At 33.7% G+C, this 25,396-nt stretch overlaps 1 protein-coding gene across 1 annotated transcript; it reads left to right on the top strand.

Annotated features, from left to right (window-relative positions):
• The first annotated feature begins 4,829 nt into the window (after positions 1–4,829).
• LOC121420470 (CUB domain-containing protein-like) lies at positions 4,830–23,622 on the top strand. The gene is made up of 3 exons (XM_041615115.1): positions 4,830–4,916; positions 14,441–14,513; positions 23,119–23,622. Exons 2-3 carry the CDS (start codon positions 14,441–14,443, stop codon positions 23,370–23,372), a joined length of 327 nt encoding a protein of 108 aa, XP_041471049.1. The 5' UTR covers positions 4,830–4,916; the 3' UTR covers positions 23,373–23,622.
• The last annotated feature ends 1,774 nt before the right edge of the window (positions 23,623–25,396 follow it).

The following is a 25,396-nucleotide window of genomic DNA, read 5'->3' as shown; positions in this document are numbered from 1 at the left end:
CAAAATCATCTGCAGGGGCTCCGGGCAGGGCTGGATGCAGGATTTTACGAAAGGGGGCACATTTTTCGAGGAAATTTCGACAAGCAATTAAATCTAAAAAAAATAATAGTGGTATTTCGTCCACAAAGAATTAAAAAAAAAATAAAAACACTTTCATTAGGGAAGGGGGCACTATTCTGTCTTAACGGCATTTTATGTTACAAATTTTAGTTACAAAGGGGCTCGGGCCGCCGACCCCCCCCCCCCCCCCCCCTGGATCCGCCAGTATCGCCAGGATCTACACATATAATAGTCAACCACAAAAAAAAGTGTTATTTGCCTTTCAAAATCAGTCTTGATTAATTAGTATTTTTAAAGAAAATTCATACTGTAATGTATTTCAATAATTCAGGAACACACACTTTGGATGATACCGGGATTGCGGTGTTTCTTATTCAGGATTTGTTTCCCGGGGGGGGGGTGTTTCATAAAAATAAATCAGTTATTTATTTCCTGACGTAAACCGATTGGTTGGTTTGGATTTTGTGTCGATGAGTGGAGCATATAAAAGTGTGTGTTTTAAGCAACTTCATTTTTATTATGTATGTATATCATTCTGTATTTGTTTTTGTTTGAATTAGGTAGACTGACATTGCGAGCGCTTCGGGCCATTTGGAAAAGCGCCTCATAAATAATGGGTATTATTATCATTATTATCACTCATTTATTGTAGGTTTCTGACTTTATTGACACATTAATACATTCATTGCAGTTATCAAATTACTTGGGATAAAATACCTCTTGAGACATTTTTTTTTAATTATCATGGTCATTTGTGAGGTGTATAAAAGGTTTTCTCTGCCTCACTTTGTTTGTTAATTGAAGCTAATGCATAAATTATCTGGAATGCGTAAAATATAAAGAATGAATATAACATGATAGGAAACAAATTGAGTATATAGGATGTTGATCATTGCGTGAATGAGTCGCATAAAAAGATACACGATCAAGCGTTAGAGTTACACTTAAATTGCGAGGAGCAATTACCATAATTGATATTTGAGCAGGAATTTCATCGTGATGAAAATCACTTGGTATTTTTAGTATAAATACTTAAAGATATTGTTTAACTTTTGTGAGCAGCCGATTTGAAAAATTATCAAACCAAGATGAAAAGCTAAAACTACAAGGGCAAACCCCGATTTTGTAAATAGGCGTCTTATAGACACCTAAATAGTACACATAAGTGTATGGGATGAAATTAAGATGGTGTTCCCGGTCACTTTACATTTCAATTTTTGAAGCACTTAATAATTACTTTCGAACGCAATTTTTCTGGGCTTCATTTTTGTAACATATCACAAACACAGGTGACAAGTGTGACCTTTTAGCTCAGATTTTTTTAAAGTCACACCAATATTAACCAATCACTTTAATTTGATATTAACGGTTTAGCGTATATCTATGGTGGAATGGTTTTTAAATAAATGCTTGTTCTTTCTTCAGCTAACACGATTCATTTTGCCTCCTTTGTATGTCTTGTTTGATATTTGCAGAAACTTAACGATTACTGGTTTAATCAGGAGCGCAATCCCCCCACGCAATTAAAAAGATAAGTAAATGAATAAATACATAGATAAACAAATGAATATTAAATGAATGAATGAATAAATAAATGAATGAATGAATAAATAAATGATTGAATAAATAAGTAAGGAAAGAAAGAAAGAAAGAAAGAAAGAAAGAAAGAGAGAGAGAGAGAGAGAAAGAAACTGAAGGGGCTAGACATGGCATATTGGAAAAGTTGTTATCGAATTTTCTGGATAGATTTTGACATAAAATCCAGAGAAGATATCATACTTTACTCTTTTCTCCCTTTCATTTCCTTTTCTATTCTTTTCCTTCTTGGTCGAGAAACTTTTGGGTCAGTGACCCCTCCAACCCCCCCCCCCTCATATATACCAGTGGTTTAATATAGAGAATAACATGTTACTTTAGAGTGCTGAGGTGATAGGTAATCTGATATGGAGGGGAGAGTTGGCTTTATTTGATGTATTTTTTTTCCTGAATTGAATGAATTATTAATGGCATTACCATTATGACGCATGCAGACCTCACCTCCCCCCCCCCTTCTATACGTTAAATGTCAGAGTAAATAGCCTTGTATATTATGAACATTTAATGATTAATTAATAATGATATAACGGCATGCAGACCTCACCCCTCCCCCTTCTATACGTTAAATGTCAGAGTAAAAGCCTTGTATATTATGAACATTTAAAACAGCGTTTTTCTGTTAATAATGATATAACGGTATTATCACCCCTGCTATAGAGATGTAATTTATTTAAGTAATAACTTATCACTGACATTGGTTTGAAGACCTGTTATACAAGCAAAAATTATTAAAAATCTCTTTTAATGAGGTTCGTTTGTCATGCCCATTAAACACTCTAAATTGCAAAGATTTAAAATAAATATAGATCGGGCTGAACAATCGAATTAAGAATTTAGTTTGATTCCTAACAATTTTAGTTTTTAATCTCGAGGGATTTGAAATGAAATCCTTTGAGATTTTTGAATGATTCCGTACGATTCAAACTAAATCCGGAATTCGATTGGTCACTTATTACAGTCCGTTTAGATTTATTTTAAATGCCTGCAATTCAGTGTGAAGCTTGCCAGAAAATAGTCTTACCTAGCAACAAGCTATTATGCAAATCTTGTGTTATTACGGTAAAGTGAGTTCGAATTCCTTCGTTAAACGTCTAATGAAGGGGATAAAAAAAAGATAGAAATAGAAATTCGTCAAGAATAAAAAGGTTATGAATGTTTGTTTTGTTTTGTTACGTCATGTGCTAGCAGTTACCCCAATGTCCTGTAATATAAATTACATCACTTCCTTTTTCCTTCTTGTTCACGATGGCCGGATTATCTTGCTTCGTGTAATTGTCTGTTTTTACATTGAATTCACACGTGGAATCATATTCAACTTTCTGAGAAAATTGCATTTTATAATTTTCATATCACATGACATATTTGGGCAGTTGAAAGCTATTCGCACGCATGACGTCACAAATCAAAACTTTAAATATCCATAGCTCTATCTTGTCGTGGGCGGATTTTCGTGGAAAATTCATATTTTATTTCTATGATTTAAAAAAAAACTCACTTAAAATGTCGGTAACATTATCATAATTTCTTCTGGTAATATGTTAACTGCCGGATGGAAATTGGTAGTATGAACAAGGTAACGGAAGTATGTAAACTTATTCATAAAATGTGTGTACGCTGTTAAAAAAACATGATTTTACATGGGAAAAAAGAAGATTTTGCAGAAAGCAATAACAGAATCATTCTGTAAATTCATAAAACAGGAATTTTCTGCAATTTAGCAGAACAGGGGCCCGTTGCAGAAAGAGTTGCAATCAATCGCAACTTGATTTTCATCCAATCAACAACGCGCATTTGGGACCTGCGATTGATTTTTTTGACTTGCGTTTAAACGCAACTCTTTCTACAACGGACCCCAGGTCTGTTTGAAAGGGGAAAACGGGTGTTTTATTAAAGGAATTTTTTAAGGCTCCATACGCCAAATACCAATTTCCTGTAATTTTACATGATATAATGTAAGATTGCGCAATTTGGTAAGATTACAGGTGTTCTCAGACTCTGCTGCAGGAACTTCTTTTATTTTAAGGATAAATTTTCTAACAGTGTAGAGAAAATCTTTAAAACTCCTATTTCACAAAACAAATGGTGGAGGATTATTTCAGAACCTATTGCTACTCGGGATATATTGTATATGTTTCATTTTAAATGTTTATTTTCAACAAAGCTTAGATATTTACAGTTTAAAATTTTTCATGATATCCTTGGTGTCGATAGATATTTGAAAACTGTTGGTTTATTGCAATCTGATTTGTGTTCGTTTAACTCAGAACACACAAACTATTGCTCATTTATTTTGGCAATGCCCATTTACTCGTCGATTTTTAGTTGATTTTACTTTCTTAAAAGTGCAATTAATCTATCTTTTGATGATTTCGTATTTGGCATATGCCTGGGTGCGAGTGCACGTGAGAGAAATGAAAATCTGGATAAAAGATATTTTAACAAAGTTTAAAGCTATGTATATATTGCAGAAAAATAAAAACGGTAACTTGTCCGTGTACCGGATTGAATAAAGGCCTTTTCCCAAATTACGAAAAAAAAATCATATTAATTGCAAAAATACAGGTGCATGTAAACCTTAATGCTTTCATAACAAATTGTTTGAAAAATAATTGCACAATTTGATTAAACCATAAATAAAATGATATGCCTAGACCGAGGCAACTCTTATATTTGAAGGAATAGAAGTTATTGCGAAATATATTGGTTAAATATATATCTACCGCAGAGTTATATTTCTTATTCTCAAATTCCTTTCTATTTCCCCCAGTTTCAAACAGAAGCCAAAATGTCTCTATTAATTCCACAGTCATCATTTTTCACCCACAAACTTTATCCTCTCTCGGCATATCCCCGGATCCGGATTTAGAATCTGCGCGCGCAAACCATTTCTGTTAGCAGCAACATCGTCTGCAAGATCGAGACATGCGAAAAAGTCGCATTTCCCGCTAAATCAAACGGAACCCGACCTCCCGCAAAAAAAAATGATCGTTACGTCACCGCTTGAATGTCGGTCGCCAGCCAGTAGCAGAGTCACGCTTCGATGAGGTATATAAATAATTATACCTATATAGTCTAATTCATACTGTAATCCAAATAAGCGTCAACTGGAACAAATTAGGTGTGAACTTGAATATAATTACTCGACAATAAAACTGATTGGTGTCGAAGCAAGAGATTCATTTCATTTTGAACCATCGCTTGATTTCGGGAGGATTATTTCAAGTTTGGAAAGCGACTAGCTCACCTAGCACCAATTCACAGTAAGTTCTTTTCAACATTATTGATATATCAAAGTGTGTATTTTTCAGTAGAAATTCATTCTATTTTAGTAAGTGATTAAATAAGGCTTAGATTGTTGAGTGAAATCATTATCAAGTTATTATTAGCTGCAGATGACCTTATTTTGTGTTTAATTAAATTAATATTCCATGAAATATCTTTATATCAGAGTAACCATGGAATTATATATATATGTGTGTGTGTGTGTATATTATTGAAAGTTCGTCCGCTAAGGCTTAGAAAAGCAACATTTTATCAAGTTTATATCAATTTCGGGGTTTGTCTCATCTAACCATATTCGATCGATTGGTTGATTGCAATTCGTTCTTTCGATAATTTATTTTAGCCAATTGATACTCATTTTAGTTGCAAACGGGAAATATAAAAGAAACAGAAAAAAGGAAAAATATTGACAAAGTATTTACATTAGACTAAACAACGAGCACCAGGAAATACATAAAAGCCGTATATAACTGTTATTACTATTGATATTTCCTCATTGTTAAATGTGTGAATAAGCTTTCGATAAATTTCCTGATTTTTTTTTACAGTTTACATTTTTCTGTAAAAAAATGATCAGACGCTTGGTTTATTTTGATAATCCCCATTAGCTGGAGTCCCTTTCTCGCTTCATTGTATTATTGATTATTATCATTGATCTACATGATCTTTGTATGATTCTAAAAATGATAAAAGTCTTCAAAAAAACAAAAACTAATTGAAGTATAGCATGCCTAGTGACTTAAACATGTTAAACATTTACATTGCAAATAACAACCAGTTATTGTAATAGATGAGTTTACAGATGTTAGTTGATCAAGTCTGGATTCATCGGGAATGGAGGTCCCATGGCCATGTGGTTCCACTCCTCGTACCAGACACATGAAAGTCCGGGGTTCGATCCCGACCACGGCATACACTAAAATTAATAAAGCTACCGTGCAGGCAACCAATTTGAGCACGTGTTTAACCAATATTTATTTTTGCCGAATCGAATTTGATTTATTTACAATACAATTATTGTCATATTTACCTTTAACACATACGGTTATTCAAACAATCTTTTCAGTGGTATTGCCGAACTTCAAAATCAACATTGTCAATATCACTCTTTACCATATTTATACCGCCATCCCGACAAAATAAATACATTTATAATAATTATACACTTTATATCAACTATCTAAGTCCATTCAACTAGTGATGGTCGTCAGAGGAAATACCATATTAAATTAAAAATCGAGCTGATTCCGAAGATGTTTGTTTGTTATTCAATTCAATTCTTTTATTTCATTTCCATTCAAAACATAATACAAAGTAATATAAAACAATACAAATCAAATACAATTTTACAGAAGGGCATTCTTACTTCGTAAAAAAACAACAGTATAATTATATAGATCATAAATGGAAATGGAAATGAGGGGGATCCACTAAAAAGCAAAGCTTGTAAAATTGTGGATCCCCTTGGAAAGAAGAAATTATAGTCGACTTACTATATGCGTACATGCATGTATTACAGGAAAGAAAAAGAAATCATATTGACGGAAACATAATTACTGAACAAATGCAAAGCTTTTCACACAAAGTGAAAAGCTGTTGATGTGGTGGTGGTTGTAATTCTGAATTGAAATTGAAGGATCTGGTGCACTTTTGGATCTATTTTAAATAATAAAACGTAGGTTCGATTTTTACTGTATTTTTGTAGTCTTGGGAAAAATTAAAGGCGTCCCCCCCCCTGCCAATCCCAACCCGTTGCGTAAGACAGTGGATAAAGATCGAATCTCATATCCTTTGTTTGTTTATCCTCTTAAGACAACAAGCACTCTGATTTCATCAGCTTGGCGAAATTCCAAAAGAACTACGTTTCCAAAAGATTTGTCATTTTAATATACTGCAAGTTTTTTGTTTCATATAGTGATCTTGATTCAGTTTTATATATACATCATATTACTATATAATTTTATATTGCGTGTTTTATGAAGGGTAATAAGCCAAATTTCATTCAGGTGTAATTAAGATCATAGGCACTTGGTTCAACTTCAGAATATATAGGCCTAATTACTGCCCTGGGATAAATATTATCATGTTATCAATGGACTTTACTAAATGCGAAATTGTTAGATTTTGTACCTTCTTGTTTAAACGTTTTTGTGTTTGGTATATATATATTATGTGCTTCTTTTGAAATATAAATGTTCTCAGAAAAGAGTTGTAAGTTGGTTAAAATTATAAACTACAAACTGTTAGATCATGGAGCTATTAACATTGCTCTATGGTTAGATGAACAAAATTATTTTGTTTGGAGAAAAAACCTCAGCTTTATATCTTTCTTGGGGAAAGATGATTATGATGCCACAAGGTAGCTCTGTATAACCCCTGACCGATAACTGACGTGACGTCGAAACGTGGTGAATTATCCAGAATGCATTAATTGTTACTGCTATTATCTGATTTACATAAAACAAACTGCTCTTTCTTAAAAATCATTATTGTTTGTTAACACTATTATGTCTTTGCGAGGATTCTTGTTTTTATTTATATGTGAATGAAGTGAAAATGGAGTTTGATATTTGAAATTAGAAATCATAAGCAGGTTCTATCTGAAACCTTGTAAAAATGATATATGATAATTATTCAAATTTATCTCTTGATTGATAAAATTAGTCTCAAGTCTAAAGAGGTATCAATTCCGTAGGATACCCCCCCCCCCTTCGATTATAATCAAATCATTGCCATGCCATCGTCTCCAAACTGATAAAGTTAATGCATGCATTCAGTTTTATTTTACACCAAATACTCCTTTTATAGTGTAAACAAGGGAAATCTGCGCATTTTAGATAATCCATGGGCATTAAATTTCTATGGATTTACAAAGCCGGGATGATCTCTTTGATATGTATAAATGCTCCCTATTTCCGCAGTACGAATATATTGTAATGAATGCTAAGATCGCCGTATTAAGTCATGTATTTGAATTATTTATTTTAGTTTTAGTTTATTTTATCATATTGCAGCTGGCAAATGATATACAAAAACATCGATAATTGAAAGATCAATCGGTCGGCTCGTATCGTGACTGCACTACGAGTGCTGATTTTCTAGTGTAAATTTGAACTGAAATATCAACACTCGTAGTGCAGTCACTATACAAGCACTGTAAGTGCTAAATTTGCACTTCAGTTTTTTACAGTGATGGGATAGCCAAAGGAAACTGGTACCAATTTAATTTGATATTATTCATATTAGCAACTGACGGTAAAAGCACATATGGGCTATAGGCTGGTTTACAAAAGGGGCCGAACAAAAGAAGAAACATTTTTATGAAACAAACATTGTAATAAAAAAAGTCTATACAAAAGATTAATGAAAAAATAGTTTTTTATTTTTTTTTATTTGTATGTTCTCATTTACATCTTCACTGTACATAGAACAAAAATGAAAATCAACATCATGATATACATTAGAATTCAACATAATAAAACATTTTATAAATATAGCAAGAAAGAATTTTAAATACATGTTCAATAGTAAGCAAACATAATGCCTAAATTGACTATTCAATTTTTGTTTTGCATTTTTTCCAAAAAAATACTTCTTTTTATATTTGCTCTCCATTTTATTTCTTCTATGAATATTTCAAATATTTCTTTAAAATTTGATTTTCTTTTTTGTTGAAAAATTGTATAAGAAGCTAAATTGATTAATACATTAAAGAAAGATATAACGTTTTGTCCATTACCACCATGTCTACCAATCACAATGTCTTTATAACTTATATCCACATTTTTAATATTCAGATTGATGGTAACACAAAAGTTACTGAATTTTAACCAAAAGTCTAGAATAATGGCAATCATAAAATAAGTGATAATAGTTGTCAATAGTTTTACATTTAAGACAAAGTGGAGATTCTGCCAATTTAAATCGAAACAAATATTCATTTGACATCAAAAGTTTATACAAAAATTTAAAGTTGAATTCAGCTAAACGAAATTCTTCAATGAAAGTAACTTTTTCTTTCCAGATATTGTTCCAAATCAGATTTTCTTTGAAATAAAGTGACCAATATTGCTCAACATTTGGGGTTATAAACTTTTTATCCACAAGATAATTGTATAATAATTTAGAAAGTTTAAAAGATAAATGTTTACTTTGTTTTATATGTAAGACAGGATCATGATCCTTCAATTGAAAGTAGCTAACAATTGAATGATTTAAGCAATGCTTATCTTTAACCAAAATGTTTTTCCATTTTTCTGGTATACAACTCCAAATTAATTTCGATTCACATAAATAATTTCCTTTTTTCTTTAATTTTGCATGAATACGCAATATATCCAATAGTCCATCGCTGTTAATAATATCTCCAATAACAAGAATGTCTGAGCATACCCAATGCTTCCAAAACAAACATTTATTCTTATACAAAATGTTTTTATTACCCCATAACAATTGTTGCCTAATATCTTCACCTGTATTTTCAAAAGAGGGTTTATTATTACACATTTTCCAAGCAATTATACATTGACGATAAAATATAGTTACCGATGACATCATGAGCAGATAAAATCGGAAAAACAAAATTAATAAACGATCATGCATGAGTCATTCCCTCACACATAATAATAACCCAAACACGAGTGGATCTTTTTAAAGTTTAAAGTTAAATGTCATACTCAAGAACACGTGTTACTTTGACCTGGTCTTAATAGTACATTGATAACAAAGAAAGTGTTTCCGTCATTGTTACACCATGATTGTCATTTGATATTACTTTCAATTATAAAAATAAATAATAATTGTTTACCATGCTCTTAACGTCAAAAGGCGAAATAAGGAAAGCATTTAAACATCAAGCACATTATTGAAATAATACATATCAGTAATGGTACATTCACGCAAACATATTAAATAAATAGGTAATCCCAGGTGTTGTTTGGCTTGAGAGAAAGAATTAAAGACGACAAATAATTCAATTAAAACAGCTTGAAAGGTAAAAGAATCATCATGTTTGAAATTAATCATTAAAGAGTGGCGAGTTGAAAAAGAAAGATGTCAAACTTCTAATCGATTATGATGGAAGAACATTTATTTGATATGAACACATGAATATCGATAATCTTGTAAAATGTGATACATACCAATATCCACTCACGCAAATGTATTAGATAAATAGATAATCCGAATCCCAGGTGATGTTTGACTTGAAAGAAACAATTAAAGACGACAAATAATTCAATTAAAACAGACTGAAGAGTAAAAAGAAATCATCATGTTTGAAATTAATTATTGAGGTGGGGCGAGTTGAAAAAAATGTCACACTTCTTGTGCTAAAGTGAAAACTAGAAAAGCATCTCGTTTACAAGATTGCATGAATATCGATAATCATGTAAATGCAATATACCAATATCCACTCACTCAAACATATTACATACATAGATAATCCGAATACCCCAGATGTTGTTGACTTGCATTTAAACATCAAGCACATTATTGAAATAATGCATATCAATATTGGTACATTCACGCAAACATATTAAACAAATAGGTGATCCCAGGTGTTGTTTGACTTGAAAGAAACAATTAAAGACGACAAATAATTCAATTAAAACAGCTTGAAGGGTAAAAATAAATAATCATGTTTGAAATTAATCATTAAACCGGAGCGAGTTTTAAAAAATGTCACACTTCTTGTGCTAAAGTGAAAACTAGAAAAGCATCTCGTTTACAAGATTGCATGAATATCGATAATCATGTAAATGCAATATACCAATATCCACTCACTCAAATATATTACATACATAGATAATCCGAATCCCAGGTGTTGTTGACTTGCATTTAAACATCAAGCACATTATTGAAATAATGCATATCAATATTGGTACATTCACGCAAACATATTAAACAAATAGGTAATCCCAGGTGTTGTTTGACTTGAAAGAAACAATTAAAGACGACAAATAATTCAATTAAAACAGCTTGAAGGGTAAAAATAAATAATCATGTTTGAAATTAATCATTAAAGCGGAGCGAGTTGAAAAAAATGTCACACTTCTTGTGCTAAAGTGAAAACATGATTAAATCGATTATCATGGAAGAACATTTATTTGATATGAACACATGAATATTGATCATCATGTAAAATGTGATACATACCAATATCCACTCACGCAAATGTATTAGATAAATAGATAATCCGAATCCCAGGTGATGTTTGACTTGAAAGAAACAATTAAAGACGACAAATAATTCAATTAAAACAGCTTGAAAGGTAAAAAGAAATCATCATATTTGAAATTAATCATTAAATTGGGCGAGTTTTTATAAAATGTCAAACTTTTTCTGCTAAAGTGAAAACATGATTAAATCGATTGTAATAGAAGAACATATCTTTAATAAGAACTTTTTTGTGTGTTAGGTAGTTTTTACTGACAGCTTCAATTCATAAACAAAATAAAATACGTATAACAAATAGAAGTTTGATGTCTTTACAAATTGATAAATGCCTTGACAACTAATAAATTTAACACTATTAACACATGAACGCATGTTGACTAACGATTTTAGTTATTCATTTCAGTTCAGTTCAATTCAATTCGTTTGTAACCAATTTTAAATCGCCATTTAACAATTAAAAAAAAGATATATATAATATATATTCATTCTTTTAATTCGGGTAGTTCCGTCTTTGTTTTATTACTTGCTGTAGCTGCACATATAAGTTGTTGAAATGTTATATTTTACATGAGTTCGGATTATGTCTCTGTTCTGATACAATTTGCCTATTATGTTTATTACACTGTTATTTAATTTGTGTACTGCACTGCTGCAATTATTATCTTGTTCTATATTTTCTTGATTATGTATGTACTAAATTTATTTTGAATGAATAATAAATATCACTACAAAACAAAAAATATAACAAATGAGCAAATGTAAATGTATACAAGCATTCCACATAATTATACATATATACTGAGTTTACCATCAAACAATAAAGGAAAAGGGAAGTTGTAAAAACCCGTGAAGGTTTGGTCAAGTCTCGTGTTGTATATACACATCTAAACTTTTGGGCAACATATTGTCTACGATGTTGGGTAATGTATGTTGGTAAAAGATTATATACTTTGGGCAATTATTATTCAATTTAGCAAATTTATTACTCATTTATTATGTTTGATTACCCAATTTGGGCAGAGTTTAACCAATAGTTGTATGGACAGTAGGTTGCCCAGTGATGGTGACAAGATGGGGCACATTTTTGTCCAACACTTTTTAAACCCTAAAAAGACTGGGGGGGCCTTTTAGGCCCCCCCCCCCTGTACATAAATCGCGATAACATTTTGCGCATGAAGCGTTCGCGCCGCCATTTCATGACTTTTTTCTCTTGAGTTTTGCGCAACTTTTGATACCAAATTTGTATACCCCCATGCTGCGGTTGCGGAGTTACGTAACATTTTCGTATCACATGTCACGTAAGAAATTGAAATTTGTATTCGTTTGTGTGTAAAGTGTATGGTATTTGAATGAATGTTATACACATTGTTTTCTAACTACATTTTTATTTGTTTCTTTCTATATTATGTCACTTGTGAATTCAAGTAGCAGTTCTAGGATATGAAAATAATGAAAAACATTGCATAAAAAATAAAGAAATACATAAGAAATGCAAAATAAAGAAATACATAAGAAATTAAAATCAAAGAAAAACATAAGAAAAGTAGTGCAAAATACCAGAATCGCTTGCACAACTGTATTCTTGGGTGCAGGAAACACTGAATAGACAAGTAATGTCACACTTTAGTTGATTATGCTATAATTGATATTGAATAAGTTATATATTACACAAACCCAAAATATATCTAGAATACTCAAGAATTTGCAAACAGGAATTTATGGACCGCAATAGGTATCAAAATATGAAAAATTTAATTTTTTGATAAAAATTTGCATATTCGCATAATTAATTATGAATATAATTTGCATAAATTATGTGATATCTCCTATGCTTTGTTTTCACCAGCTAGTGTACATGTAACACATCACTTGTGTATCTTCCAAGATTGCTTTGTCTCATTGCAAGAGAGTGTAATGCAATAAAACATGTCAATTATTGTATTTCTCTACATAACGCATGCGGAGTACTTATTTGCATATTTAGTAATTACTAATTTGCATAAGCATATCTAATAATTCAAGCATGAAACAACACAATTCCATGATAAACAACCTCTTCTTACAGCTGAAAACCTTGAAACAGGAATTTATGGACCGCAATAAGTACCAAAATATGAAAAATTCAATTTTTAATAAAAATTTGCATATTCGCATAATTAATTATGCATATATTAAAAAATGCAATGAATATCAGTATTTTGACTATGTTTTCTTTTAGAGGACATGACAAAGGATGTGTGTGCCAAATTTGGTTGCGATCGGACGACCAACGGCCGAGATCTTAGGGGGGGCCCAAAAGGCCCCCCCCCCCCCCAGTTTTTCTAGCCTCCAAAATAGCCCAGTCTTTTTAGGGTTAAGAGTGTGAGCTTGCATGATAAATCAAAATAAAGTACAGTGCACGAAAATTAATAAATAAATATTTAAAACTTTACATGATCAGGCAGAGATAACCTTAATTTAGTCCACGTTTATGACAACTAAAATAATTTCTTTGTCCATGAAGCTCACATGAACATAAAGGTTAAGTTCAATGAACTAATAAATCTTGGCCGCAGTTATTTATTTACCTGGGCTCCGTAACACGAAGGTTTGCGATGAATTGCTAATATGAAACAACCGCACTGATTGGCTCCCGGTCAGTATTTTAAACAGAGTGCGCATATAATGATGATCTTGATTGGCCATTGGTTGTGTCACGGAGCCCTGATCAAGGGAATCCCGCGGTCAGGAAGTCATAAAATATCAAGTTTATCAATTTAGATTTTAATTTCGATTGGCAGATAACCTTTACCTGAGTCGTCTTTTTTCACGTTCCACCTCGATGTAGATAGACATAATCTCGTAGCAGCTTAAAACTTAAGCCCCCTCCATGCCCTCAGAGTCATGCTCATTGTCAATGTAACATTTTTACGCGTGAGACCAGTCAGAGAACAAAAAAATATAAGAACAAGTTTTTTTTAATATATATATATTTGTTTGGGGGGATAACACATGAAACCAGTCCCTCTCTTTTGTTTGATCTGCAAAAAAACCCCGGAAAAACATCTGAAACATAAATAAGGGAAAATCCAGCGACAGTGCACATAGGCCTACTCCCAACAAAACTTGATTTTTTAACAACACCTCCCCCCCCCACCGAAAACCAAAGAGACAAAAATACATCTAAACCTAGAAGGGAAAAGGCAGTTACAGTGCACTACTCCCAAGAAATTTTGATTTTTGTAACAAAATGCCCCCCCCCCCCCAAAAAAAAGCAAAGGGGATCCCAATTTGCAGCCCCCTCCATTCAATTGAGACCAATCTTTTTTATCTTTTCGTTTTTCAGATGGCAGTACTCCGAGTTTCAACGATATTCGCCCTTCTTTTCTCAATATGCCTTCTATTATCAACGACACAAGGTGAGTAACCATGGTAACATCAAAATAAACATTTCTCATCAGAAATGAAGTTGGGATCGACTGAGATCATTACAATTTTGAGCTCATTTAACTCATTTCACTGAAGAGTTCAGCTCTAACCTTTCATTCTATTAATGAGACCCACCCCCACAACAAAAATCAATCAATCAGAAGTTGCGATCGATTAAGATCTGAACAAATTTGAGCTCATTGAACTCATTTCGCTGAAGAGTCCAGTTCTAGCATTTCACTTTATTGATGAAGACCCCCCCCCCCCAGGAAAAAAATGTAGTAATACATTCATTTAAAAAAGATGAATAAATGAATAAAATATTTAATGAAATCTGTTTTTGTTTCATTCACATTTGGCAAGATATTTCAGGTAATTGTGCTAAACATTTTGATGACTAAATAAAATAATGGGAAAAAAATCTGCAGCATGGCCATGCCTTCATCAGTCCATCCACACGACACCCTTACTAATCCCTTAGCATGTACTAGGAGTATTCATATGTCACTTAACCTTACATGTTATCATTGTAGATAAAACAGTATAGCTCTTGAACTTGACGCGTGCTCTAGATTTCAATGCTGTAAAACAATTATAAAAGATGACATGACCTTGTCTCTCGTCTCACAGCTGTTCCGTACGAAACCCTTGCCGCCAAAAATTACGTATGCAAAGATTTATTACGACGCAGTGTTTTGGTTTGCGAGGAGAACATTGCCCCCTTTCCACGTAACATCTACTCGCTATATTACTAGATGAGATAGATTGCGATCTGCAGGGACCAATCCAAAGTTAGATTGAAGTTCAATGCAATAGATTTAGATTTAATCTTATTCGATTGAAACTTTCGATCGAATTTTGTATTAGGCCCTGGCCACAATCTAAAGGGCTGTTCACACCGCCCAAGCGTTGTTGAAGCGGTCGTGGAGCGGTAGGGAGAGAGGGTCGAATTTCGCTCACAAAATTGGGGGAAAATCGAAAACAAAATAAAAACAATCGAAATCGAAAATGGTGAACGGTAGCGAGCGGTGATGATTTTTTCTGTCCGCTTCATGACCGCTCCAACAACGCTCGCGCGGTGTGACCAGGCCTTTATAGATTGACTTTTAATTTAAGGATTAAAGAGTGGCTCTTGTGCTAAAGAGGGGCAACCCCCACCCCCTACCCCCACCACCACCACTTTTATTCATTTGTTCAAGGGGAACTAGAAAAGAGAATACGAGGAAGAAAAAGAGGAGGGATGGAAGAGTCACATTCATGAGGAGCGCAATGGGGAAGGGGACAGAGGTCCCAATACACCACAATTTATTATCAAGGGAGTAGAAAAGAAAATGCGAGGAGTGAGTGAGAAAAAGAAAGAGGGAGATAATAATAATAATAATATAGGTATATTTACCCAGGGAAGCCACTTCAGTTCCGAAAACTGTTCTCCCAGCGGGCCCTGCTATTATTATTACCCCGGCTTTAGCTGGGCTGCCTAGGCGCTCAAAGCATTCAAGGAATTTCTTCCTACGGGTACCCATTCATCTCACCTGGGTTGAGTGCAGCACAGTGTGGATAAATTTCTTGCTGAAGGAAATTACGCCATGGCTGGGATTCGAACCCACGACCCTCTGTTTCAAAGTCCGTAGACTAATCCACTGGGCCACAACGCTCCAACCATCTCAACCATTTTAGCAGCAAATGAGTGGCGCGAAGCGCGGCTACCCAAACGACTGTTGTTGGGGGTTCTATTCAAGAGATGGTGGAGCGTGGAAGAAAAGGAGGGGGAGAGAAACGGACGAGGAGGGGCGGAAGAGAGAATAAGGGGAAGAGAGAGATCTCACTCGTCTATACGGCATATGTGTTTTTCTTCTCTTGGGGGATGAGTCTCAGTTTAGTTTCAAATTGCACAAGCACCACCACCCCCCCCCCCATGGTGCCAAAAGCAACCCCACCCTAAACAATTATTTTTGCTGGAATATCATTTTCTCTTTTTTTCGTCCCTAAAGGGGAATGAAACCTTTGGAACAAGTAGGCTTGTGTTGAAACCGAAAAATCAAAGAATAAGAACAAAGAAAGTTTGAGAAAAATCAAACAAATAATGAGAAAGATATGAGCATTTTAATATTGCAATCATTATTGCTATGGAGATCTTCTCATTGCCAATGCGACAAAGATATGTGATGTCACATGTGAACAACTTTCCCTGTGATGGACTATAAAATACCCTCAAAATGTCTCTTTTTTTCTTTTTCTTGTGGTGATACAAACTCTTTATCAATGATGTATTATTTAAAAATCTGCATTACATGCCCTTCTATAGAAATAACACATGATCTACTGATAGATGTGATAAAAGTGAAATATATACTTAAGTAATGGGGAGAGTTGTTCACAATTGACATCACACATCTTTGTCGCATTGCCAATTTGAGGATCTCCATTGCATTAGTGATTGCAATATTCAAATGCTCATAACTTTCTCATTATTTGTCTAATTTTTCTCAAACTTTTGTTGATATGTCTCTTTGATTTTTCTGTTTTCACACAAGCTATCTTGTTCCAAAGGTTTCATTTTCCATTAATATTACTCATAGTCCCGATAATAAACCACGCAAGTCTGGCTTAGCTAATCACTCAAGTTCATTCCATTCATAAAGAAGGGAAATTGAGAAAATCAGAATTGTCGATATGCCAAATCTTAAGTCATTATTACTTGGATTCTTTCAGCTTTCACCCCCTGGAAAAAGCCCCCAATGGGTTTGATCGAACTCCTTAAAATCTATTAACGAAATGTAGGCCGAGTTGTCATGATTTCAATGAAACCTACATTTCCTCGAAATGAGAATTAAACAAATTTAATAAAACAAAAAGACCTTGAATATATACAAATCCTCTGCCAAAGTAATTCTTTCGAAAGTAAAATATATATTTAGTTTATTTTTTAGGACAGGTTGTATTTTCGGAGGTGGGGATATCAGAAGTAAGAGAAGAAAGAAAATGACTAGATCTGCCACATTTTATCATTATTATTATTAATTATTATTATTATCATACACTGTAAAAACTGTGATGTTAAAACTGACACTTTAATAGAGGACCACACCCTGAGGTGTTAAAATTACACCCTAGAGATTGAACATAACACCAAAGAGTGTAAATGTAACAACCAAAGGTGTTGTAATAACACCTATAGGTGTAAAACTAACACCACCAATTTAACACCGGTGTAAAATAACTGGTGTGGTCCTCTATGTACACCGTTTAACACCACAGTTTTTGCTGTGTATCATTGCTATTTAGCAAATTTACCAATTAAGCACTCATTCCACTTCTAGCCTTATATGGTGATGATTATATAATCTAGTAAAAGAAATAAGGATAATAATAATAACTAGTAAAGTATAATGACATGTGACTCTTTATACGGCTATTTTTTAAGCCCACATGTTGGCTTACTATAATAAAGTAATAGCAAACTGGTAAAACAAAATTAAACTTCGTCAAGGAAATAATACCTGAATCTCTCCAAATAAGTAAAGCAAAAAACAACACAAAATGAAGACAATGCGAAATTATTTCCGGATGAATTGTGATTTCAATAAAATCGCAACCCATAAAAACAAATTCAGAGATATCAATTAATAATTTTTACCTCAAATATTTGGAATCTTTTGTTTCTCTAATGCACTAATTACATCCTGTGACGGTGGAAATATCATGTTCTTTATCACGTAACATAATTCCCCTTATTCAGTTATCATGGTTATTGTTTTCCCCCATTTTTTTTGTTCTATGTATATTGTAGTTAGTATTTACTGACTCATTCCGAAGTGTAATCGTGACGTTAACCACAATTAAATGTGAATCTTAAAAAAGCATTTAATATTGATTCAGTTTGATCGCTGGCATTTCCGATATCGGGAGAAAACAGAAATCCGGGGAAATTTTATTTGATCTGAGGTGATGAACTTTTCTAAGGGTAACCTCCTCTGATGTCATCGGAGTTAAAGGCTTCCTCATTTTTTCTGTCCGTATGTGGTTATCCTGTCATATACTTCCTGTTTATAATTGAAAAGTTTGAAATTGAAAATTTGGAAGAAACAAAAATATTTTAGTGCATGGGCTACATGTGATTTTCCACGTAATAAAAGAGAAAAAAAAAAATGAAAAAGGGGAGAAAAAGGGAGAGAGAGAGGGTGGGGGAATGCAGCAAGGATATAAATCTTTCAAAATGTATCCTATTTTCAGTGGTGATAATCATTTTTTTATGATATTGATTGACTAATACACAATCATGTTTGATTGGCAAGTTTTAATTCATTTTATTAGTATGTTGATGTAGTCGTTTACGGACAAGGGATAATAAGACGTTTCCATTCCATTCCATTCCTTGATTTTATTTGGCAATAAGTCATGATTGATTGTAAAAGAAATGGATTTCTCCAAGACGTCGGTGTTATGTATATATTTGTCACTTTCCTAATCGGTGTTGAACACTGTTACGCCTTGGGTGTTAAGGTTTTTATTTTCTGTCGTCGTCAAAAATCCTCAGGTGTAAACATTATACATAAACAATTGTTGTTTTATATCACTTTTGGTGCTGATGGTGCTTACGTCGGTGTTATGTATATTTTGCCACTTTCCTGTTCGGTGTTGAACACTGTTACACCTTGGTTTTTATTTCTGTCGTCGTCAAAAAATCTCTGGTGTAAATATTATACATAAACAATTATTGCTTTATATCACTTTTGGTGCTGATGGTGCTTACGTCGGTGTTATGTATATTTTGCCACTTTCCTGTTCGGTGTTGAACACTGTTACACCTTGGGTTTTTATTTTCTGTCGTCGTCAAAAATCCTCAGGTGTAAACATTATACATAAACAATTGTTGTTTTATATCACTTTTGGTGCTGATGGTGCTTACGTCGGTGTTATGTATATTTTGCAACTTTCTTGTTCGGTGTTGAACACTGTTACACAACTTGGGTTTTTATTTTCTGTCGTCGTCAAAAATCCTCTGGTGTAAATATTATACATAAACTGTTACGTTGCTTTTATATCACAATTATTAAATTGGTGGTGATGGTGCTCAGTTCTTTAAAAATTAATTCAAAACTAAACAAAAACGCGTGCCAATCGGATGTTGCTCATATTATGCTTGTCAGACAAGAATGTCAACATTATATTTGACTTTATTATTTTTTTCTCATCAAAGTCAAATGACAAGGTTTGATGACCGGGTTCATCAACAATCCATTATTTTCTTTGAATGCTTCGCTCTACTTAATTTACCTGTCGTAAACATGGCACATGATTTTTCTGTTCCATATCAAATATGATATTTCCTTTTGTTTCCGAAAAACAACCTTCATCGTTTAAATGAATTTCCGCCAAAAACCAGACCTCGCACGCCCTTGTTATAGAGGGTTGATGATGATCAACAACAGATGTTATTTTGTAATTTTGGAACAATGACTAATTGTGACGCAAAAAGTTTACCTTTATTGCTATAATTTCCCCCACAGTATTTTTGTATGCGAGTTTGTAGCCTCTATTTAATTGAAGTCATGCATTTTCATGTGATTTGCTAAAAAAACAAAATTGTCGTCAGGCTCTTGATACAGTGAATAGGTAATCTCCGAACCCCACCCCCATAAAAGTGCATGTCACTATTTTAAGTCATTACTAGATCATTTTACATCACTACAAGATGGGGTGCGTGATTGATATCTGTGTATTTTGTCTTTTCTTTACATAAAACCTTTTCTCACGCAAGAAACGGGTTGAAAATTCAGAATACAGTATCTTTTTTAAGAATTCTAATAACCATTGACTAAATTTGTGAAGTGCATGTAAGCACTCAAAGGGGAGTCCCTAAATTTTAAATAAACTGAAAAAATATCAGAGAGAGGGCGCTAGATGTCAAACGTATTTTTGTTTTAAGTATGAATGAACATCCAATTTCCAAAGACCACTATAATACAATACGTGTTCTTGTGAACTATTGATCGAAGATGTGGAATGATCCTCGAGTATAAGACCGACCCCTTAATTAAAGGTCAAGTCCACCCCAGAAAAATGTCGATTTGAATAAATAGAAATAAAAATTAATAATAATAAAAAAACAATAAAAAATCAAACTAGCATAACACCGAAAATTTCATCAATATCGGATCTAAAAGAAGAAAGTTATAACATTTCAAAGTTTCGCTGATTTTTCACAAAACAGTTACATGCACAACTCAGTGACATGCAAATGAGACAGTCGATGATGTCCATCACTCTTTTTCTTTTTATTGTTTGAATTATACAATATTTCATTTTTTACAGATATGACAATAATAGCATGTAAGCAATGCTAATGACATGATAAGGGAGGATTTAATCGCTGTTCACTTGACAATGAGGAGAAAATTAGAATATTTCATATTTCATACATTAAAATACAAAAGAAAAAGTGAGTGGATGACGTCATCACTCTCTGCATTTGCATACCAACCAGGATGTGCATATAACTGTTTTGTGAAAATTAAGCGAAATTTTAAAATGTCATAACTTTCTTATTTTACATCTGAATTTGGTGACATTTTCAGTGTTATGCTCGGACGATTTTTCTCTTTTTAATCAAATCATTTTTTGGTGGGGTGGACTTGTCCTTTAAAGGGGAATCCAGCCTTGGCCATAGAATGTTGTGTTGGGAAGCAGAAAAATGAATTAAACAGAATGGTGAAAGTTTGAAAGAAATCAGACAAGCAATAAGAAAAATATAGCTGCTTTAAAATTGAGACCACTGATACCATGTAGATTTCAAATTGGCAACTGGGTAAGTAAAATATGACAAGGGGCAAGGACAACTTTCCCATAGGCCATGTACTTTATTAACAGGGATTTGTGGTTTTCTCCTAAGTACCCATTCCCCCTGGGGCAGTAATCTAAATATAACCCAGATAGTATATTGTTTAATGTCCTCATGAAAGAAAAATATAATTTGAAATAAAACTTTTTGGAAAAATGACATTTTAGCCATAATATGTATTGGAGTACATGGAAGAGTAGTCCTTGCCTTACATCACTATGACATCACATGAGTGGCCAATTTGAAGTCTCCATGGTATAGTGATTACCAATATTTACAACTTTAAAAAATTCATAACTTTCTTGTTATTTGTCCAATGTTGTTCAAACTTTCACCTATCAACTTGTCTGATTTTTCTTTTTCTTATAAAAACAAGATTTCATTTGGGTTGGATTCCCCTTTAACATAGCTTTAGATGGGATTCAATACCTTAACCCACCGGGGAGGGTGCATCTTTCGACTAGAAGGCCTATATTAGTTGATAACATGAATGGTATCTTGATTATCCACTCCTATTCTAAAGACACACTCATTTGGACGAGCAATAGAATACATTCTCCGGGGGGGGGGGTTACCGAAGTTATACCGAGGTTTTTTTCCTGACTGCTAAGAAAGCACGAATGTCTGTGAGAAAGCAACCAGGTGCCCAATGGTTTAAGTACCTTTCCGAAGGATCTGGTAAATGAGGATAAATGCCTTACCAAAGGGCACTAGCGCATCAGTTGGGAATCGAATCCGGGTCACCGGAATCCGAAACCTCCGCTTTTCCGACTGAGCTATCGCGCTATTTTTTACATTTAGATTTAAATCTAGATATTATATCCGTTTTAACTTCAACTTCTGTTTTAAACAAGTGCTTCCCGAGTTACCAATAATGCATATAGCGTTTCCATCCATTTGTGAATGAAGGATAAAAACAGTAATTAAAGAACACCCCCCCCCCCTACAAAAAGAACTAAAATGAAATGATTAAACCAACAATATCTGATCGTTGGTACACATTTGAAAAATAAATGAGAATAAAAGTGTCATTAGTTGAGTACAATTGTAGTAACAAAGCATAGGATAGTATCATCATCATCAACATCATAATCATCAACATCACCACCATCATCACCACCATCATCATCATCAACATCATCATCATCACCATCATCAACATCATCATCAACAACAACAACATCATTAACCTCACAATTTCTATTATTTTATTATTATTATCACTATTATTATAATTATTATTATTATCATTATTATTATTATTATTATTATTACTATAATTATTATTATTGTTGTCATTATTATCATTATTATTATTATTTAATTATCATTATTATTATTGTTTAATTATCATTATTGTTATTATTACAGCTCTTGTTAACCTTTTCATGAATTTCAGTGAAAACAATCAATGAGCAGTAAGACATACAAAGGCACCCCCCCCAAAAAAAAAAAACGTAGAGGGCGTCAGCACTTGGCACTGTTACTTCGTAGGCGGGATAGGTGACTGCCTTTCTAATCGTAATGATTGTTTTTATCAATCATCCAACCACAGACGAATAAAGAAAACATATTGAAACCTACATGTATCACAAAGAATGCCCTCTGGCAAGATTGAGAGCTGTCAGGAATAGAAATATATATATATATTAATTCTAAAAGTTTATTTGAAGAACAAGGTCAAAAAAAGAATTTAAAGAAGGTTTAGATAGCGGTCTATTTAGGATTGTCTTATCTGGTCTCTGGTATTACAGGACGACCAGCAAGGAGAGTGGACAGATCAGCTGAATCCGGTAGTTCTAGCAGCAGTAGCAGTAGCAGCAGCAGTAGCTCATCCGAGGAGATAGATAACCGACCACAAACTGTTGCGACAACCACTACGACGACCATGACGACGACCACCACAGCCCCGACGACGCAACCACCTACTACCACGATGCCAGTCATGACGACATGCGTCATGCGAGGTGACGGCACCCTAGACTGCCGCCCCGTGGCCATGCCCTAGTTCATAGTTGACCAAGTTGTCATCGTTGGATTTTTCAGGAGATCGAATGTAGGCCTGAAGTATTGACGAAGAGAATGAAAGACAATTTGCCACTGAGAGAAGATCGCTTGCCATTTCCTGCGGAAATTCTTGTTCAGCGTCTGCCACAATATGACCTTTGACCCTTGACCCGAACATTTGCATTTGACCTTGAACCGATACAAGCCAAATATCACGAAACCCTAAAAGTTAACAGGCATCTCTGACAGAATGTAGGCCTGAAAAAAAGATAAAGTTAATTTAATAATGATACCCTGCCCTGAAACCAACTAGGTGGATGTTTTTATAAAGCTGTTCGACGACTGGTGCTAAGCAATCACCACTGATGAGCATTTCATTGTGCGCTCTTAAAAATGTTGAGCAACATACTGTCCACACAACAATTGGTTAAAACTGTATCCAACTCTTGGTAGTTTTAAACCAATACTGTGTGCTTTGTGTGAAAACTACACAGTATTAGTTGAAATCTACCCAGAGTTGGATAATTTTTTAACCAATTGTTGTGTGGACAGTCACGTGTTGCCCAACATTTTTAAAGTGTGAATACCATTCACCACAAAATAGGATCACCAGTCGTTCTTAAAAAGTCACTCTTCAGTAATACGAACAGTTTTAATAAACGGCCCCTAGGGACCCCGTTCCATAAAACATGCTAAAATAATAAATTTGCAATAACAGTTAAAAGCTACTGAAATCCTTCGATTTGATTGGCTGATGGTAAACTTGTAGAAAGTGTGCATTTGACATTATATCGAGTCTTTATGAAACGGGCCTAAGATATCTTCACTCTTCATTCCATGTCAAGGTGACATTCATTGGGTAAACGTACTATAGCAATATTTCATTTCATGATATTAACATAAGATAGCCTCTTTCTGCTCTGCGCTAAATCTCCTGTAAACTAATCCAGCATTTATAATACCATATTTTAAGTTCCCACTCGTTATGAAAATGAGAGGGTCTGAAATCGCATTAAGTAAAGTCTTTTGGTCAGTTATGGGGGTTATTCTTTAGTTGTTGTTGCTGTTGCATAAATACTGGTGAAAGTGTAAAGGTTAATTCAGCCCCCCCCCCCCACTTCCCAGTTATGCTGCCCCTGCAATAGTCCCACACGACTCTCTTTTCCGTTCCAGTAACTTTATTTCTCTCATCTGTTTATACACTGCATGGGAATGTGATGTAACACATTTTATTGCACAGTTTCATTGCCATTTGCCCATTCTTTAACAGTCTTTGGGTGTACGTTGGGGTTGCTTTTATTACTTTGTTTATATCACGATTATATCAACGAGGCTGCAGTTGCATGTTTGTGTAGGATATATTTCAGCACTGAAGTAAATAAAGGGGGAGGAAAGGAAACGAGTGCAATGTTATAATTTTTTTTATTACGTAAAAATTTATCCAATTTTTTTTTACATTTTTGTAAAAATTTTATCCATCCGCCATTTGAGTAAATAACGAGCAACCTAATTATGAACCAAAAATAGAGCTCAAGTGTAGTTTTGCCAATTGCTTGACAGGAAGGGGCAACTAAATATCTATATACTAGTTTGTTTTGTGTCCATACCAGAATGGCGCTTACAGCACTTTAGTTGTATCATCGACCTAGGTCCATAGCGTTCTAGTGTTATTTAAAAAAAAATGCTCCTGCGACATTTTGCTCCGGTCTTAATATCTCTGGACATGGGATTAAAGTTTGGATTGTAATAGATATTTTTTGTCCAGAATAATACAAAGATAATGACTAGTGTTCCTTTGATTTTGGAGGTTAGTATTCATGTTTGGCTTCATGTAAAGAATTTCCATCGGAGCATTTGTTGCCGGATCACATGTCATGGGACTGAAATATATAACAGACACAACGACAGGTTGAGTTAAAATGGTTGCTTAATATCTGGATTTATACGATATGGTGACCTTTGTCCAGATTATTTTTTGTATCCGTGAGGGTTTTCACTTGGATGTTCTTATATAACTTTACAATA

The sequence above is a fragment of the Lytechinus variegatus genome, chromosome 8 (genome assembly GCF_018143015.1).
Source record: "Lytechinus variegatus isolate NC3 chromosome 8, Lvar_3.0, whole genome shotgun sequence".
Taxonomy (NCBI): Eukaryota; Metazoa; Echinodermata; class Echinoidea; order Temnopleuroida; family Toxopneustidae; genus Lytechinus; species Lytechinus variegatus.
Note: the sequence above shows the minus strand (reverse complement) of the source record. Positions and strands in the feature narration are given on the sequence as shown.

What these genes read in the sequence shown, in the direction of transcription:
- LOC121420470 (XM_041615115.1), top strand. Translation starts at nt 14,441, where the DNA reads ATGGCAGTACTCCGAGTTTCAACGATATTCGCCCTTCTTTTCTCAATA. An exon ending in TCTATTATCAACGACACAAG is followed by an intron (nt 14,514 to 23,118) that starts GTGAGTAACCAT and finishes CTGGTATTACAG; the next exon opens with GACGACCAGCAAGGAGAGTG.